The 20,365-nt window shown below is 48.5% G+C and overlaps 1 protein-coding gene across 2 annotated transcripts; it reads left to right on the top strand.

Moving 5' to 3' along the window:
• Window positions 1-233: 233 nt before the first annotated feature.
• Window positions 234-20,359, top strand: TBCCD1 (TBCC domain containing 1). 2 transcript variants are annotated; one of them, XM_084640234.1, is made up of 8 exons: window positions 234-626; window positions 1,295-1,684; window positions 3,973-4,128; window positions 5,874-6,240; window positions 7,470-7,656; window positions 7,814-8,311; window positions 11,879-12,039; window positions 19,810-20,359. In XM_084640234.1, exons 2-7 carry the CDS (start codon window positions 1,349-1,351, stop codon window positions 12,006-12,008), a joined length of 1,674 nt encoding a protein of 557 aa, XP_084496360.1. In that variant the 5' UTR covers window positions 234-626; window positions 1,295-1,348; the 3' UTR covers window positions 12,009-12,039; window positions 19,810-20,359. The 2 variants fall into 2 exon arrangements, with proteins under 2 accessions (XP_084496360.1, XP_084496361.1); XM_084640235.1 differs by lacking the exon at window positions 234-626 and adding an exon at window positions 654-745.
• The last annotated feature ends 6 nt before the right edge of the window (window positions 20,360-20,365 follow it).

The raw sequence follows: 20,365 nt of genomic DNA on the forward strand, positions 1-20,365 counted from the left end.
AGCAGTGAGCCTCCTGACCAATCGTGACTATTTGCGTCACCTACCCCAGTGTCCAATCAGAACGCCAGGAAGGACAGTGACATCACTATCAGAAACCAACTAAAAGTGACTGCTCAGAGAGTACTGCTCCGGGTGATAGCCAATCACAGGCTGCCCGTGCCTTCCGGCCAATCACGGAGCGAACAATACTCTCACCTCCACGCTCCTCAAACGCACCAATCAGAACCTCGCTACTATGAAGGCTAGCGCAGGCGCTTAAGTTCCAGCAAAAGACTAGTCTGTGCTGCAGGCTATGTCCTGGGGAGCTTGTGTAAACCGCCCTCTCTTCCTCCCCCCGCAGTGCTCTGGTACTGGGGTCACGCCAATCACTGATAACGGTCATATGTAAATCAGGGGGCGGAGCAGCGCGAGAGGCCAGGCTGGCTGCAGCTCGGTCGGACGTTTATCGTACGGGGCCTCTGAGCCGTTACTTTGCCTGCAGCAGCGGCCAGCCCATGAGGAAGAATAGAAGGCCACGTGCGGCTTAGGGGTCTATGGGATGGAGCCTGTCCTGCCGGTGGTCCGGAAGGGGCCTGGGCGGGGCACGTCTAGCCAATGGCTCGATGGTGTTGGTGGGATCTGCCTAGGTAACGTCTCGCTGGTCTGCCGGCCGCGGCCGCTCAGTGCGCATGCGTGGTTGCTACGTGCGGCTGGGGCGGGAGCGGAGCACCCTGGCCCTGCTTAGGGGCAGGCGCAGCCCGCGCAGGTGAACGCGGGCTCGGGGCGCGGTGGCCGGGGTTGGTGTCGGCCCTGGGGCAGGCGGTCCTGGAGCTCGCCCGGCCGGCTACCGCCCCCAGTGCAGCCCCTCCTGGGGCTCGCAGGCCGGCCGCGCCCAGGCTTCCTGCCGCGGGGTGCAGGGAGCCTTCTCACCCGGGCCGGCTTCCCGGGGGGGCGGGGGACTCGTTCTCGCCTCAGACCCGCCTCTGGGCGCCGGGGGCGGCCTGGCCTTCCTTTGTAGCGCTCATGGCTCCCCCAGCAGGCCGGAGCTCCTGGGTCTGTAGGAGTGGGTTATGAAACACGTGCTATGTCGGGTTGCCCCTTGTAGCAGAGGCTTTCCAAGCATGGTTCCGCCGTTGGTCGTTTGTGGTCTGGTTGGGCTTGTGAGTCCCAAGCCTGGCCCAGGCCCCCTGCACTAGGTGCTGTACAAACCAGGGGCAAAATGCTGGCCCTTGCCCCAAAGAGCTCACTCTGGCCTTGGCGCAAATGAAGCTGAGTGTTTTTGGATCAATGTCTGGTGTTTTGTTTTGTTTGTCAGATCTGCAGGGAAGGCAGTTCAACCCTAGATGTGGAGTTCCCAGAGCTGGTTAAAATGGATCAGTCTATGGTGCACCTCTGGGTGAAAACAGAACCCTTCATAGTGGGGGCTTTGCAGATCCCCCCTCCATCCAAGTTCAGCATGCACTATCTCCGGAAGATGTCCACGTATGTCCGGACGCGGGCCAGTGAGGGCTGTTATCCACGCCTTTTCTGGCCTATGTGGCGGCACATTGCCTGTGGGAAGCTGCAGTTAGCCAAGGATTTGGCCTGGCTCTACTTTGAGATATTTGGCAGTCTAGTGGAACGGACTCCAGAGGAACATCTGGAATGGGCAGAGGTGGTGTCCAGCTGCAAGTCAGAAGAGGAATTAGAGAAGCAGAGGAATAAGGCATGAAATATAATGTTGTAATCTTTCTCTGGTGAACAGTTTTAGGCATTAGAGCATGGGCTGTGCCAGTCAAGGTTGTATGATTAGGTCCTTTTGCTACTCATGCACAGTCATTTGGGATCACGTCCAGCCTTTTGATCTAAAGTGTTGTACAACCACATTTCCAGCAGCCTTTTTCTCACACTCTTCATGGCAGTGAAGCCCTAATCATTCTGCTAACTGTGCCTGTGAATGCAGATCGCGCTACCATTCAAGTTGTTAGTTGTTAGTTGTTTTCTGTTTGACTGGGGTAAATAGCAGTAATCAGATCTGCCCTTCAGAGTCACATTGCTACTTTTCCACTTTAAAAGACAAGGTAGCATTACAGGTAGCATTAGGACCTGCTTTGAGCAGGGGCTTGAACTAGATGACCTCCTGAGGGCCCTTCCAACCCTGATATTCTATGATTACAGAACAAATGCTGTTCAGCAAGATTACATATGGTTGGTATAACCAATAGACACTTTTCTAGAGTAAAACATTTGACATAAAAAATAACAGGGTCTTGCTTAAACCCTCAAAAGCAGAGAAATCCCAAGTCTGGTTTGTTCCTAACATCCTACTATTTTTCTACACAACATGGGAAGAGGTGCACAAAGGAGACTTCTGTAAAGGTGATCTGCAGACGATTTAAATTAGACTAGTCCTTTTTTGCTGGTTTATGATGTATAAAATAGATTTGAACATCTACATTTTTTTCTCTGTTTCACTTTATCAGGATTTTCAGCTATTTTTCCCCTGGTTTTGCTGGCTGACTTGTAGGGAAAAGGGGGAAAAAAAGAAAGGTCTCAGAATGTATGTTCCGCCACAAAGGGTGGGACCATTCAGAAAAGTTATCCTTTAACGTGTTAGTTGGTCTTATCAGAAACGAGATTTAAACAGTCTAATTAAAAATCCACTCCTCTTTTTCTTGCCTCTTGCAATGTCATTTTGCTTATTCTCTAATCATTGTAATACTAGACAGGACCTGAATTTGTAATGGGGCATGGCGGAAAGCAGAAGAAAGCTTTTGTCCTCCTTTGGATACAAAAAGTTTGGGCTGTTTGTTCTTTTTTAAAGAAGGTCCCGTCCCCTCTCTCTCCCCATCCCCCGAGGCACAAGTCCAATATTTTTCCTTTGCATGTCACTGTTAAATAACTCTTTCCACACTTTTTGATAAACTTTAAACACTTTCAGCATTTATTGATTGTGGCCCTGGTGGAAGGGTCTGGATCAAGGCTCGTTCTTGTGGGAGGAACCTGACCTCACTTCCTCTGGTCTGTACTGGAAAAGCCAGTGGTCTTCTGAAATTGAGTTTGTCAGAGAACAGCATTACGTGTGTGGTGCAAAGAGGCATGCTAAGGAGTGCACATATAAAAGATCCATGTGATAGTCCTGAAATCAATTGAGCTTAAACAGCAAGCTCCCTAGTCCATGAGTAGCTGTCCATTCATTATTTGCACTGGCCCTCTGGGTCTTGTGTTCATTCACAAAGTCTATGTGCTATTATCTAGTGGACCTTTGGTAGCACTTGCTGTAGTCAAGATTGCAAAACAGGTTTGTTATAACCATGTTTTTGCACACTGATCTTTGAAATGTACAGCATTTAGGGGGCACGATTTGAACACAGATCAGCCATTTGAGCTAGAGGGTGAAAAACTATATCCATTTGAAAACCATTCTAACACTCATTAAAGACTACACTTAATTGTGTGTGTGTGTTTTTTTTTTTAATTTGACACTTGATAATGGCCATTTTTCATTGGAGGGCCTAGTGCTTTTGTTTGATGGTGTCTCAAACTATGCATATTGAGCCTAAGGAGAAGTGTTTTTAGGAAATTGTGGGAAAGTGGAAAAAAAGGTTTGAGAATGAGGGTCTTCCCAAGGTTACCAATGGCATATGCAGTGACAAATATTGTGATGTAGACAGTGAGAGAGGCTGAGCTTTTTGCATTCCTGTAATGTGGTTAAGGAGGGGTGTATAATTAAAAACAAGGAAACGGAAACAGAAACCATGTAGAAACCAAGCAAGCACTTGTCAAGCCCATAAACCTAATTTCTGGGTGTGTCTGTAAACTACAGCTTTCTTGAGGATTGTTAATAGCTGATAGTAACAGCACATACCTATTTGTGAAGGGGAGCCACAATCAGTTATGATATTGTAGATACCCTGTTGTCTACGTTCTAAAAGAATAGGCTCTTTGGTTGAATTATTGCATGCATTGGTCATGTTCTGGTATGTGTTAATATTGTGTTCCCCTCTCGGCCAGCTGTCAGTAGACTCTCTGCAGTTCCTGCTGTTCTTGTACATTCAGCAGCTAAACAAGGTTTCCTTGCGGACATCTCTGATTGGAGAAGAGTGGCCAAGTCCCACGGACAAATCTCAGTCTGCCAACCTGACTGGAAAATCCACCTGTCAAAATAAGGTATTGTTTGTAACCCTGTCCCCACAGAGGTTACTGTGAGGGAGGGGCTGCAAAGCCTTCACCTTAAAGTGGGGTGGGGAGCAGATCTGCTTTGTGGGGGAAGTGAACTCCTACCCAAGACTTATGTATGCACCTAGGGTGCACTTAGCTCAATTGACTAAGTAATGAATTAGATGGTCACTGTAACATTAATTTTGAAAAATCTAACTTGCCCATAAAAACTTGCAGCAGACTGAACTTTCACATCCAGTCTCAATCTGTGATATTTTTTAAAATTTCCCCCCAAAATCTTTGCCCTTTAAATTAGAGGAGTGTAACAAAGCAGAAAATGTTCATTTATTTCAGAGGCTGCTCCTCCATAATTACATGTTCAGGCTTCTAGGGTAACCATTCTTAGAGTAATTTCTGAATAAGTTACACAAAGCTGGGAGTCAGAGAAATAGATTAGTTAACCACCTACATTCGATTATATTTGACTAAGTCTTGTATCTCACATTCTGAAGTTAGCCAGGTCTGCTGCACTACCATGTTCGAAAGTGAATTACAAACTGACAGCAGCACAATAGAGACACTGAGCTGACCCCACACCTTGAAAAAAGTCCAGTTGCCAGGGTCAGCAGGATTTTGTCAGGGGTGTGACATCAATACCATGCATGTTGTAGTGTCACATGGAACAAGAACTGTTGAACTGCAACTCAAGAGCATCTGAAACTAAAAATAGGGGTTAGTGGACTTTAAACACAAAGACTTATAATAGACAAGAGGGGGAAGTGCTTATCCAGGGCTTTGTGCTGAATGCTTCTCTTTACACATACTGTTCAGGGCATTCAGCATCATTCTATAGCGGATGATTTTTGTTAACTGCAGTTCAAGTTCAAAACTAGACTGGTCCATCTTGTGAAACTTCATGAGTAGATAATGGATCTGCCATATCTATTTCAGAAGCTTCATTCCCCCGCAGGGTGGGGGATTATAGTCCTTGGGGTTATCCTTTTGTGAACCATTGAGGGAATGCACCTACTTGCCGCTAACTTTCTAGGTATCTGGAATGGGCACTCCAGGTGACTGTACCTCTTTGGTGTGGTCCAGTGAGGCCCATCCAGCATAAGCTGATGTTTGTTAGAGTTTTCATCATTGGCTGTCTCATATTCTGGTCTTCCCTTGCTATGGAGACCATCTGCACTTGAACTATAATGATCCTTTGAGATGAATATTTAATGAGATTTTTCCTCAATGGACTATCTGAGGTTTTTCCCACAACTCCTGAGTTAGTACTTGATTGCATCTATTCTGAGCATCCAGGTTCAATAGGAACCATAATTGCCTTCATGGAGGCTTAGACTGTCAGGTGTTTGTTACAGTTCATTCCAGCCCTCATTTCCAAGCACCTATGTGCTGAACCTTTTCATGAAGAGTGGAGTGGTAATCCATTTCCTTCTCTCACTCTAACTAATACAGTGACAGGTTGGTCATGGCCACAGCAAGTAGAACTACTGAACCTCTTCCACTCTGAAGGTGGCTAGTGGATCCAATGTCCTTTATTTGCTGGGGGAGTCTGTTGTGGGTGTAAGAGAAGGCCCGCAGAATCAATGGGGTTTGGGGGAAGGAGTGTATTCTGCGTCTACTGCTTTCTCCTTTTAGAGCTGCTGTGGGTGGGATCTGAGCAGGATGCAATGGATAGTGCATTAGGAAAGTGTCTCAGCCTGGTAAGAGCTCCTCTGTTTGTTTTTGTTTTGATTTCTAAGAACTGGAATGATTACACCCACCAAGCGTTTGTGCAGAACCACCTGTTGGATCTGCTGGAACTGCTACTGGACCCGGACCAGCTCACGGCCTCTTCCCATTCCACTCACAGTAGCTTGGTCTCCCCTGAAGCTGTTCGAGCTCTCAGCTTTCTCATTGAGGGGACCGTGAACAAAACCAGGACTGTCCATCCTCTTCATGAGCTTGCTCTCTGGCAGCCCTTGCATGCGAAGAACGGCTACTCGAAGATTTCCAAAGCCTTCTCTTTCCCCAAGCTAGAGGCCTGGCTGAGGGCCTGCCTGACTGGGAGCCCATTTGGGACGTCTGCCTGCCTCAAGTCTGGGAAGAAACTTGCATGGGCGCAGCAAGGTATTTGAAAGCCTTGGCTTTGCTCTTTAGTTTTAGGATCAGACTCCTGATCCACCGGAACAGAGGAGAGTGGAAAGTTGGTTTGTGGGCATTGGTGCTCTTTTGCCTGTCCTCTTCTTTACAGGAGAGAAGGGGGAGTTCACAGCTGAAAGAGCTGTTCATGCAAAATGCCTTATCCTCCTGTTTCCAAACTCTCCTATTTAACACTCATTACTCCTTCTGTGTTCTCTAGCTTGCATGTGTCCCCCTTCCCCACTTCAAGTTGATATCCAGATCCTGTGTGGTGTATATTGGCTGTTGCTAGCAGGCTTTCTTATTCTTAAAGACTCATTTGTTTGGAAGGTGCATTCTCCTGCATAGTGAATGTTAATGCCCAAGAAAGCAAACGATTGATTGCACAGGCTAAACCCAGGGTTAGGTGGAATTGCTGTATCGGCTGCTCCATATAGCTCTGTCAATGTAATTCAGACCTGACTAGTGTTACTACTTTTCTGTTCCTAAGTGGGGATTAACAGATAAATGGGGTGGCTCTCTAGCTGTTCAGGTACTTCCATGGCCTCAGTCACTGTTGTATCTGAGTGCCTCACAAACATTAATGGATTTACTTTTAAACACCCCTCTGAGGTGGGTCAGTATTATTACTCCCATTTGACAGATGGGAATTGAGGCACAGTGTAGATTAAGTGACTTGCCCAAGGTCGCAGAAGGCAGTCTGTGGAAGTATTTGCACTGCAACTGTGACCGCAGCATATGTTGATGTACCTAAACTATCTATGAACTTCTGTCTGTGGGAGTCAGAATGAAGACTCCTGATCTCATTTAACATGCAATTATAGGTTTTCAGAGGGAGAGAAAACTAGTCTTAATCCATTCCATCAGTAAGAATGGAAGAACATCCTGTGGTAACAAGTGCCCTGAGGGCTGTATACCTACAGGGAGCACACCACTTGGTAAGAATACATTGGAACAGACATGCTCCTATTTCATCAGCACAGTGGTGAAAATTTGCAAACTGCTGTAAATCTCAGTTTGGCAGAAAGAGCCCTGATGTTCAGGAGGAATTTTACAAAGAGAGTTGGGATCTAAATCCCAAGCATCAGGATGACTTTGTTTTTTTGATAGGATATTTTCTCTGTGGCTGCCTGGTGAAATGTGATGTCATGGTCCGCCTGCTTAGGAAATATGTTCAGACTTTTTTTGTGCTAATGTGTGTAACTTTTGCCTTGCAGTTGAAGGAACAACCAAGAGAGCAAAGATTGCGTGCAATGCCCATGTGGTCCCTGAGGTTCACCGCATGGTGGTGATGAGCCAAGTCTACAAACAGACGCTGGCCAAGAGCTCGGATACCCTGGTGGGTGCTCATGTGAAGATCCATCGCTGCAATGAGTCCTTCATATATCTGCTCTCTCCTTTACGGTGAGTTTACATTCTCCTGGAATGCAGTGAAACCTCTTCGGGTGGGTTGCATTGGTATTTCCTGGTTCCCATTAGACATGGCAACCCCACTTGAACAGTGTATGGCCTTGTCCTGTTCTTGGGGATCCTGGCTTACTGCGACCTTTCTCTCTTTCAGATCTGTGACCATTGAGAAGTGCAGGAATAGCACTTTTGTCCTGGGCCCTGTGCAGACAGCCATTCACCTCCACAGCTGTGATAATGTCAAAGTCATTGGCATCTGCCACCGTTTGTCTATCTCCTCTACGACAGGCTGCACCTTCAACATTCTCACGCCTACACACCCTCTCATTCTCTTGGGTAACCAAGCAGTAACTTTTGCCCCTTATCACACCCATTACCCAATGCTTGAGGACCACATGGCCCGGATGGGCCTGGCTACAGTGCCTAACTACTGGGACAGTCCAATGCTGGTGTGCAAAGAGAACAGTGATGCCAGTGTCTTCCGACTCTTACCCCCCAATGAGTTTTATACATTTGTCATTCCTTTTGAGATGGAAGGAGATACGACAGAAACGCCTGGGGGGCTGCCACATGCATACCAGAAGGCACTGAGTCAACGAGAGCAGAAGATACAGGTTTGGCAAAAAACTGTGAAAGAGGCAGGGCTAACGAAGTGAGTAATTGGCTTCCTCCAGAAGGGGAGGAATGTGTATTTAATGCTCTGAAACTCAACTTGTCCATACAAGTACAAATCTCTTTGACCTGACATCACTGAACAAAAATGCTCTTGCATGAGGTCTGTTTATCTAGTCCAGTGGTCTCCAACCTTTTTATACCCAAGATGACTTTTTGAATGTGAGGGCAACCCAGGATCTACCCTGCCCATTCCCTGAGTCCCTGCCCCTTTTCCGAAGCCTTGCCCTGCTCACTCCACCCGTTGCTCGCTCTCCCCCACCCTCACTCACTTTCACCAGGCTGGGTGGTTGGGGTTTGAGAGGGGGTGCGGGCTGGAGCCGAGGGGTTTGCAGTGTTGGAGGGGGCTCCAGGCTGAGCCTGGGGCAGGGGGTTGGGGTGCAGGAGGGGATGAGGGGTTCAAGCTATGGGAGGGAGTTTGGGTGCAGGAGGGTCCTCCGGCCTGGGGCAGAGTGTTGAGGGGCAGGAGTGGGTGTGGGGTGCTGGCTCTGGGATGGGGGGTTGGGATGTGGGCTCCCACCAGGCGGCACTCACCTCGGGCAGCTCCCGGTCTGCGGTGCAGTGGGCTAAGGCAGGCTCCCTGCCTGCCACGGTCCCATGCCGCTCCTGGAAGGGGCCAACGCGCCCCTGCGGCCTGGGATGTGGGGGAAGGGAGGGTCACGGGCTCTGCACGCTGCCCCTCTCTGCCGGCACCTCCTCCGCAGATCCCATTGGCTATAGTGCCCCATTACCGGCCATTGGGAGCTGTGGGGGCAGTGCTTGTGGGAGCAGCGTGCGGAGACTCCTGGGTGTGCTGACCTCTTCCGAGAGTGGTGTGGGGCCGGGGCAGGCAGGGGGCCTGCCTCAGTGGCAGCCCCACTACACCACCCGACTTCTAGCCATCGTGATCTACTGGGAGAGTCTCCAGGATCGACTAGTCAATTGCAATTGACTGGGTGGTGACCACTGATCTAGTCTGTGTTTTATTCATGAGTACACTGGGGGTGTGAGGAGCTGGCAGCATTTGGTATCCTGCTTTTGTATTGAAAACTCTAGCCACCTTATTCTGTTTGAAGGAAATCTGGTGTGTGTGTGTGTGGGAGTTACAAGCTCATAAAATACAGGAAAAATGTGCAAAGATCTTATGAAATGAAAGCACATATGTACTGTGTGTGTTAACTACTCAAACACAAAATGAGAAGCTTGTAGTTCTGTAGGTAAAACATATTAACACACTCAAGTCTCCAATCTACTAATTAGGCCTTACTTTGCTTTTGTAGCTTATCTTGCATAGTAATCTACCCTTTTAGCAATTTACTGCTTTTTCAGCACCTAGGCTGTTAAGAAGTTTTAAATAAGTTAAAACATGTTCTTTTGATGCCAGTTGGCTGGATAGGAGTGCAGGACACCAGATATTGACAGTTCTGAATTTAGTTGGTCCTGTCTTCAGGATTTTACTCTTGGTATCATTTTGATGCAAACAAACTGTCTCCCAATGTTGATAAATGCAAAGTAAAGCACATTGGAAAACATAATCTCAACTATACATATAAAATGAGGTCTAAATTAGCTGTTTCCACTCAAGAAAGAGATCTTGGAGTCATTTTGGATAGTTCTCTGAAAACATCCACTCAATGTGCAGCGGCAGTCAAAAAACAAACAGAACGTTGGGAATCATTAAGAAAGGGATAGATAATAAGACAAAAATATCATATTGCCTCTATATAAATCTATGGTATACTCACATCTTGAATACTGCATGCAGATGTGGTTGCCCCATCTCGAAAAAGATGTATTGGACTTGGAAAAGGTTCAGAAAAGGACAACAAAAATGGTTAAGGGTATAGAACAGCTTCCATATGAGGAGAGATTAATTATGAGACTGGGACTTTTCAGCTTGGGAAAGAGATAACTAAGGGAGGATGTGATAGAAGTCTATAAAATCATGACTGGTGTGGAGAAAGTAAATAAGAAAGTGTTATTTACTCCTCATAATGCAAGAACTAGGGGCACCAAATGAAATGAGTAGGCAGCAGGTTTAAAACAAACAAAAGGAAGTATTTCTTCACAGAACATGCAGTCAACCTGTGGAACTCTCTTTGCCAGAGGATGTTGTGAAGGCAAAGACTATAAAAGGGTTTAAAAAAGAACTAGATAAGTTCAGGGAGGATAGGTCCAGCAATGGCTATTAGCCAGGATGGGCAGGGATGTAAAACCATACTGTGAAGTGTCCCTAGCCTCTGTTTGCAAGAAGCTGGGAATGAACAACAAGGGATGGATCACTTGATGATTACCTGTTCTGTTCATTCCCTCTGGGGCACCTGGCATAGGCCACTGTCAGAAGACAGGATACTGGGCTAGATGGACCTTTGGTCTGACCCAGTATGGCTGTTCTTATGTTATTACCTCCTTCACAAACCCACAGTGCGAGTAGAACTCTGGATCTTCAATTTTAAAGGCTAGAAGAGAAGGAAGCAACAATAGCTTGTGTTTCAGCTGGTTTTTGTTTCCCTGATCTGGGCTCAGCCTGTGGCTTCTAGATTTGGAGTCAGTAAGCCAAGTCATGGAGAGAGTCCCTAGCTTCTCTGAATTGTTTAATTTTGGATGGTCTCAGTCCTCAGTTTAGTTAGATGAAGCCAGGGTTCCAATGAAACTGAGTGGTATCATTGGTCTGTGATTTGTCAAGTCCTTCTTTTGTTTAGTGCATGAAGAGTCCCTTGTCATGAATACTACATTTGATCAAGGTGCTCTTTGGACTCGGTGCAGACTTCAAGACTTGCATAGATTGGAGAATAGCATTGGTATCTGACAGTCTTTGATTCAGAGTTTATATTGCGCTACATTACATCTGTCTATTCTTGAATCCTGACTCCTCCAGTGCCTGTGTGTGTGTGTCTTGTTGAGTAAAGGCAGAACTTCAGACGTGAGTGATTTAATACCATTGACGTTAGGGGTTGGGTAAGTAGCATAGGGGTTAATGTGTCACTCACTTCTCTGGCGATACTATTTACATTTTGCCTGGGTTACAAATGGCAGACATGTATAGACTTAAGTTTTATGTGATGTAGGTATTTTTAGTAAAAGTCACAGGATGTGGGCAATGAACAGTAAATCACGGAAACCGGAGCTCCGCCACCTGGGGCTGAAATCACAGAGGTCACACAAAATCACCGAATCCCTAACCTTTGTGACAGACTCATGGCCTTAGGTATAATTTCCTGTTTGTGCTCTGAGAATCCTAGGGCAGAAGTCCTACAGGTCAGAGGTACAGTAACAGCAGTGTGGGGAAGTCTGCGTGGCTTATTTCAACGCCAGCAGTCTCTCTTTCAGAGGTATTCTAACTAATAGTTTTTATTAGGTGAATTCAGTCTTCCCCAGGTGGGCAGTATGGGAAACAAATCCAATGGCTTTGTTAGGCGTGGTAAGTGTAGATCTGTTGCTTATTTTCAGTGAGGATGGAAAAGGCTACTCATTTGAGTACCCAAGGAGAGATGTTTGGAAGTGTGGTGTGAATGCTTACAAGACTGTACTTCACTTGCTATGTTGCTGATGTTCTGGTGGGTTTCAGGGATCAGAGGAAGCAGTTCCAGGTGCTGGTGGAGAACAAATTCTATGAATGGCTAATTCACACAGGACATCGTCAGCAGCTGGACAGCCTCGTGCCTCCTGCAGCAGGCTCCAAGCAAGCGGCAGGATAGGATGCTCTCCTTTAACAGAAGGAAAGGAAGGGTGAGTACTGGGACAGTTTCTCTCCTGCTACATGATAGAGAAATTGTCATACTACTTTACATACATTTGTGTGCACATGGTATCCAGATGGGAACAATGAGTGTGAAATTGTCCGTGGGCCTCCTCCCAACAGCCTGAGATCTGGCTTTGGTTTTCAGTTAGGAGCCAAAACCTCCTCTGAGCTTCTATCTGCTCCCTTGTTTACTCCAATTCTTCCTTCCGTCCCCATGGCCCTTCTGGCTGAAGAGCTCTTTATGGGTCTCTGATTTCAGTTTCTGACAGAATAATCTTGAAATGAGGTTGAAGTACTTCACTTATGCCTCTGGTCTGTGTATAGTATCTGTCTCTGACAGACCAGCCTGCATGTGTCTGCATAGACAAGATACGTGCTTCAGGTATAGTCTGAGACCAGATCAGTTAGAACAGCCTAATTGTTCTGATGCCCTTACTTGCCCTCATCTCCTGCTGCTCACCAGGTACCTGAGGGCTTGTCTACATGGGGGTTTCATCCACAGTAGCTCAGGTCAGACTGGTGTGAAAATGCCTGTGCACTCACGATGCAATTCCTTAGAGCGCAGTTATACCACAAACTCTGGAATCCTCTTTCAAAGTGTGTTATGTTCGATTGAGTTAGTGCAGTTGGTTGTATGCACGCAGTGCTGCCATGCGCTACTTTGGCAGTTATTCAGCTGGTATCCCACATTGCTGTGCGTGTGTCCATTATTGATCTGTCTGTTTACCTGTGCGCCCTCCACTGCTCTGGGTTGAAGTTGACTGGATGTTCCTTTCCCTGTTTAAAAATTGCCATGGGAACAGAGTTTTCCCATTTGCTCCTGGATTCAGATATATCGGCATTCCTTTACACTCCAGCAGCCTTTACAACATGCCTTGAGCACCCACTTGGAGCCTTGCTGTGCCTCAGATCTCATCGCCACCTGGGGATCAGTGCAGCAAGTTCTTGTGGCCAGCCACCAGATAAAGGATCTCTTTGTGGACATTGCTAAGTAGAGGTCCATGAGGGGCCATAACCAGGATGCTGACCACCAGTGTGGGATAAAGAGCAAACAGCTCAGGAAGACTTATATTAAAGCCAGGGGTGCCAGGAAAAGATCCAGCAGTGGAATTGTATTCTGCCTATTTCTTGAGGAACTGGATGGGCTTTTGATCAATTACATCGTTACCAAGCCCAAGGAGCTGTGGACCCTGATGCTCTCCCTGTAGACTGCAGACAAGTGGCAAAAGTCATCAGAGGAGGAACATGAGGAGGGCAGCGAGGGGCTCTCCCCAGAAAGTCAGGATCTCGTCAGGAATCAGGACCCTAATTCTGGCTATGTGGGTGAGCCAGAAACCAGGTTGAGACTGAGAGGCAGATTACATGCCCTCCATAGGATCTGTCTTTACAATGTATTATTGTTATGACACCACTGTGCTAGCTTCTGATCCAAGTGTCCCATGGCTACAGTCTTTTTTGGTGGGTGGGAGCTGGGAGCCTTTCCAAATTTCCAGTACCTGCCTCCCTTTCTTATCCCACGTTTTCAAAATGGTGTCTACTCCAGCCGAGCAATTGGCTTCTGTCTCAGGTGAAAACTTTTCTTTTTTTTTTTCTTTTCTTTTCTCCTGTCTGTCCTGTCTGGCAAATACGAGCTCCCCCCTCGCCCCCAAAACCCCTGTCCATCTGCTCAAAATAGTGGCTGGCAGCATGGCACAGCTGCAGTCTTTACTCCATCTCTCACTCCCTAGCTCCCCTCCCGCAGCATATTGGAATAATGAAAACACTCAGTTGTACAGTTTTGAACCATTTGGGACAGTGGCTCTGGGCAAAGGGGTTTGGTTAGTATTCTCAGATGACGTGGGCATTGCATGCCTGTAAAGCACTACTCCTACAGCTCCCTGCTGAGGCATAAACACGCATTTGTACAGGAAAGAGGTCCACCTTACGGACAGCTTTTAATGTCTTTCCACAGGCTTATATAGAGAGAGGATTGGAGCAGTTCGTGCTTTGGACAGTCAGTGCAGAACCTGATGTTTTTCTCTACACTTTCAGCATGTCTGCAGGGGTGATAAAGTAGAACCAGAGAAATTGCTTGACTTCCACCCCCTATCTGCACTTTATCTGAGATAGATGCACAGTCATTGCCCTGGCATTCCCTCCACTCTGGCCACACTTCTGGGGGACCAGCTTGGTGAAGAACTTCACAGTGATGTCACTAGTGTGCCTTTGCCATTGTGAATAAGGCTGTTCTCTGTCGCCTAGTCACCTGCTTCAGTGTAACATCACTGAGTCAGGCCACGGATTACTATCCCGCTCGTTCCATATGCTCCCCACTAACTCCTTGGACGCCATAGAAACAACCCCAAGGCGCAGCCAAATTGCAAAACCAGAGTGGGAACATAATTCCCAATCCCACCCTCAGCTTCCGAGGCACAGCTGCAACTCAAGCCAATCTAGCCCTGCTATGCACACACGGCCTGCTGGCTATGAGGGGCCCACCAAGACCAGAAGAATCTTGGGGGTGGTGGGGTGGGAATGAGACGTGTTAAAGAGGCTAGCCTAGCCTGTCCAGAATCCCACTAACATCTGCTTGGCTCGGTTTTTTCACTACTCCCTCAGCAATGGCACCTGCAGTGGCCAGACCTTCAAGGTCAGGGCCTTTATCCATGGCTGGTAGGGAAGAAACAGAGAACTTGGGATGAAATATCCAGCTTTCATTGTAGACTCCCCTCCCCACAAATAAAAAGAAACCGGTGAAGAGCTGGTGATTGTATTTGATGTCAGAGAGGGAAGAAGACCAGGAGCTATTGAACAAGAGGGTTGAAGTGGCTGGAAACAGTGTCACCATGGCTAGGGACAGCGTTGCTATGGCAAAAGGCACTGTGGAGGAAGAAAGAGAAATGCGGGGGCAACTCGGGGAGGTTTCACTTTCTGCTGAAGTGCATGCTGTGAGTGGGCACACAGACAATCCAGTGCCCTCAGCCAGGACCCAGCCATGTTGTTCTTTGAGTGATTGCTCATATTGATTCCAATTAGATGTGTGCAGTCGTCAGAAAGTTTTTCCCTTAGCAGCACCCATCAGGTTGGCTGTGGAGCCCCTTGGAGCGGCGCCTTCATGGTGCTCAATATATGACCCTGCCGACCTGGCACCTCCTCTGTTCCTTCTTACAGCCAGTGATGATCTTTGGAAATGTGGCATCTTGCCTGGCAAGTTCTACCACATTTTCCTAACTTTGTTTGTTTGTTCTCTATACATATTAGTTAGTTTAATTGTTTGTTAGTATTAGTAGTTAGCAGTTGGGCTGGGGGGTTTATCCTCTGTCCCGACTGCTTTTTCTTGGGAGGGCTGCCATGTCCAAGTCCCAGGGGTTCAAGTCCTGCAGCAAGCCCGTGCCAATGGGCGACCCCCGTGACGGTTGTTTAAAGTGTCCGGGGGAGGCTCACCAAGACAATTGGTGCAGGATTTATAAGGGGTTTTGCCCCAGAACCAAAAAGCAACGAGACTTTTGCCTTATGGAGGTGGCACTTAGACCTCAGCCTCTGCCAGTGCAGCAGGACCTGGCGCTGATTTCATATGGTGCGTGGTGATGGCAGCAGTGGTGGAAGTAGCACCATGGGTGGACTCTGGCAGAGACCTGTGGCACCGCCGCTCCCCAGCACCGAAACTGGCAGGACCCAGCATCGCTTCCACTCTCTGGCGCAGAAGCGGCACCGGAAGCAAGGGAGGAGCAGCTCTCCGTCCCAGAGGTCCACCCCTCTGGAGCCGGCCAACGGGGCACGTCCTTGTTAGGAGCACCCAGTGCCGAAGTCTGCAGAGACAGCACCGTCGACTTTGGCCCCGCAAGGGGGACCGTTGAGTCTGGTGCCGTTGGACTCTCCGGTCCAGGTCATCGAGGAAGTGGAGCTGGCCATCCACCCCGGACACCTTTGAGGCTGCAAGGGACCTCATTGCCATGAAAGCACCCAGGTCACCCACTCTTTGCTCCAAGCTTCTGATACCACATCGTATGGCACCGTCTCGAGGCAAACCAGTGATGCTCCAGCCGTTGGCACTGCTGATAAAGTTTCGGCACCACTCTAGGTTGCGCCAGCGCTCCCGCTCGCAGCGCCGATCCCCATGTCAATCCCCATCATGCAACAGGTTCCGGTCCCAATGCCGCTTAGCGACCCTGCGCAGCTCCAGGTTGCGGCATCGCTCCAGGTCGCAGCACTGCTCTCCAGCCCTCGACATGAAGAACACGTATTTCCATGTAGCAATTCGTCCCGCACATTGGCACTTCCTATTCTTTGTGGTCAACCGCAAACATTACCAATTCGCTGTCCTACCATTAGGCTTCTCAACAGCCTCCCAAGTGTTCACCAAGTGCATGCTGGTCGTGGCTGCTTTCCTCCGTTGACAACAGGTGCAGATATACCCCTATCTCGGTGCGGCCCCTGAGCAGCCAGTCGTCAAGGGATAAGTGCAATCCCAAATCTGTTTGGTCAGGTGCACATTTGTTCGACAGGGTCTCCTCCTCAACTTGGGGAAGTCGACCTTGGAATCGACCCAAAGAATAGAATTTATTTGGGCAGTGTTAGACTTGTATCAGACACAGGCCCTTCTACTGGAGTCCCGATTTTGAGCCATCACAGACATAATTCAAAGCCTCCAACAATTCCCAGCCGCAACAGCAAAGGGTTGCCCGAGTCGCCTCGGCCACGTGGCTGCCTGCACTTACGTGACCCAGTATGCCAGGCTGTGGCTCAGACTTTTGCAGGCATGGCTTGCTTCGGCCTACTACCTGGGGCGCAACAGCTTGAATTCAGTGGTCACGGTGCCAGGGCAGGTCCTTACATCCCTCCATTGGTGGCTCCACCCTTGGGCAGTGTGTGAAGGAATCCCCTTCCACAACCCTCAACCTTTCTTGTCCCTTGACACGGACACGTCGGCTCTGGGATGGGGGTGCATCTGGGAGACCTCCAGACGCAGGGCCTGTGGTCCCAGGACGAGCTCTCCCTACATAGCAACATCAGGGAGCTGAGGGTGGTGCACCTAGCCTGCTAGGCCTTTCAGGCCTGAGTACAAGGCCAGTGCGTAGCAGTTACCACCATGTTTTACATCAACAAGCAAGGGGAAGCCCGTTCCTCTCCCCTATGCCAGGAGGCCTTCCAGCTGTGGGAGTTCTGCATAACCCACTCCATTCACCTGGAAGTGTCCTTTCTCCTAGGAATTCAGAACACGCTGGCGGACTGCCTCAGCAGGTCCTTCTGCACACACGAGTGGTCCATCTGGCCGGATGTCATACACCTCATTTTCCAAAGGTGGGGGTTTCCCCAGGTCAACCTGTTTGCCACCCAACGCAACAGGAAATGCCTACTGTTCTGCTTCTTCCAGGGTCACAGCCCAGGCTCCCTCACGGACACATTCTTGCTATCCTGGAGAGGTCGCCTGCTCTATGCCTTTTCCCCCATTCCCTCTCATGCTCAAGGCCCACAGGGAGGGGGCAAAGGTAATTCTGATAGCTCCAGCGTGGCCTCGACAACCCTGGTACAGTACTCTACTGGAGCGGTCACTGGGCGCACCGGTCACGTTACCTCTCCTCCCTGACCCAAGCTCAGGGCAGCGAGAGCAATTGCACCTGGGAACGTGGCTCTTTTGAGTCATCCAGTGCCCCTGATAACTTCGAGCCCTGCCACTCAACACCAGACACCCCAAGAACAAGAGGCAACAACGAGGCGTGTACTCACCCCTTGTTGTAGTCTGCCGTCCACTGCACTGTCACTTTAAAGCTTTGTTTTATTGTTTAATTAAAGCTTCATTTCTGCTGGTTTAAAAATCCATTCAGAAAGAGTCAGCGATGCACTTTATACAGGCAGTCCATTCATTTTGACTAAGTCAGAGGTTTTTACAAAAGGGTAAAGGCACAGACAAGATAAAATAAGGATTGCCACATCTACCACCTATCAAAGAAACAGCACAGCTCACAATCCATTCCCTTTGGGATAACAGCTGGATGTATAGCTGCACATTTTCAGGCCTGAAACTCCAGGAGCCATAGCCTGCATTGACTGTTCCCATTTTCCGTTGGGCATTTTGCTGGCTGCTCAGACCCCTGAGCAAGTGTCTTCACCTCAGCCTCCCACCCATTGGAAAGCCTCCCACCCTCTCACTTACTATCTCAATTATTGCGCAAAATATAACCTGCAGCATGGGGTTTTTCTTTCTCCAGCTTCTAACCTATTCCACAAACAGTGCCACTTTCCTTGCAGGTGGCCAAGTACACACTCTGCTGTCATTCTGCAGCTACTGAGGTGATAGGGTCATGAACCAGGGCAGCAGCAGCAGAGTCTCCCACGATAACTGGAGCAATTCCCACACCATTAATATCCAGAACGATGCTGGGGGCAAATTCTCCTTTATTCACTCAGATAATTAGAGCTGAGTGTTGAAAGAGCCTAGCATTGTGGGACTTTCCAGACCACCCTATGTTTGTGAACCTGCCACAGTGATCAACCAGCCCTTGGAACACCATAAAGAAATATCCCTCTGGTCATACACTCGGAGCCATGGTGTGGGGGACAAGCAGTTGGCATGTAGATCCCATCAGTTGCCCCAATGCTGTTTGGGAACCCCACACTTGAAAAGCCATCAACTTTCTCCTGAATGCTACAAATTGGCTGGTTATGGACCAGTAGCATTTGGAGGTGGCCAGCTTGCACATGGCATTGGCGACCAGCATGTCTATGGGTTTGGGCACCACATGTTGGTATGCTGCCGCTGCAGCTCTGGGGCTAGCTCAGTGCAGATATCAAAAAAGATAGTCCTCGCCATCCTGAAATTCTCTCATCACTGCTGGTCATCCCAGGTCTAGGGAACGATCCTTTCCTACCAATCCCCACTGGTTTCCCAAGCCCTGAAAAGGTGTTGCACAGTGTTCCTGCTCCAGGAACAGCTCCAGTAGTAGCAGTTGCTCTGTGTCATCCTTGTCTTCGTCCTTGTTCCTCCACCACTGCCCAACCTGCTGCCAAAGGAGCTGCTGCTGGAGCTGCCACATCTGCTCAGTAGTGCAGTGGGTGAAGTCCAAAGACAAAGCCAAGTCACTCAGCTCGAGAGCTGAACTACATTCCAAACAGCCTCTACCTGTATGCAGTTGCCAGCATAGTGGTGTGGAGCATTGCTGGGTCCATGCTGGCTGACAGCAATTTGCAAATGGCACTCGCCTCTCCAGAAAGAGGGGAATGATGGGCTGGAGAGAGCTGAAGCATAGGATGTTTTTGAATTTACTCCAAGTCCTGGAATTCCACTGCCGCCTTCTATGCATCCCACTGCATGCAGTGAGAACATCCCCAGCATGCACACTGCTTAGCGTTGAAGCAAAGGACCGTGGGATACCCTCCGAGAATGCCAAGTGCTTAGTGCACAGGAAGCCCCTGCCATGTGGACACACAGATGCAAACTGAAAGAAGGAACAGCCAGCCCATGTGCACACTATTAGTGCAGCTTGCATATTGTGCATTAATTCTGCAGATTAATCGCTCTGTAGACAAGCCCTTAGCGGCCACTTCCATGATGCTTCAAAGAATTCTTTCCCTTATAATCTCTTGAATTTCTTAGTGGTGATGCACAAGGAGCCAGACACTTGCCCATGGTATGGATACAATCACCACGCATTTGAAATAGTTTGCTAAATGAAACTGATCATGCTCTGGGTTTTTCTCCAGCAAGCTGTTGGCCTGGGAAGGGGAAGTCACTGAATTGTTGGATTGCATGGTTGGAGTGAACTCATGTTTTGTTACAGAGTTGTGAAGATGGATGGTGACAAGCTGACAGTGGTTTCCAGTGAATACTTTGAGGCCATGCTGGTTAGACATTCCCATGGTGTTGCAAATTAATGAGGATATCTGGACCTCTGCATCAGCATGAGCTGGACACTTTTTTTTGCCCTGTTCAAGACATCACTGCATCACCTTGCTCCTTTCCAGGACCTGGGGTACATCAACTGCAGCTGGCTTCAGGAGGAAACCAGATGAAGGATTGCGTGGTAAGGAACGGTGATGCAAAGACAAGCCTGCGGTTTGCTGTGGGCCTCTTAGGCAGGGTGGGTGCCTAGTTAAAATTCTGGGCATGTATGTATCTTGCGAAGGCACTCACCTTGGTGTGACACTGGCCGCAGGGACATGAGGCTGTTGTGTGCACCTGTCTGGGGAAGAGCTTGTTACTCCCTTTCATAAATGATAATCAAATGTTTGATTTATTTTTTTCCCCCTCTCTCCAGTGTGTAAAATGAACTCGAGGTATTTTTCTATGTGGAGATGGCGTTAGCACTTAAAGGATGAAGTTTCATGAAATTGCCT

This window comes from Lepidochelys olivacea, assembly GCF_965140295.1.
Source record: "Lepidochelys olivacea isolate rLepOli2 genome assembly, chromosome: 9".
Classification (NCBI taxonomy): domain Eukaryota; kingdom Metazoa; phylum Chordata; order Testudines; family Cheloniidae; genus Lepidochelys; species Lepidochelys olivacea.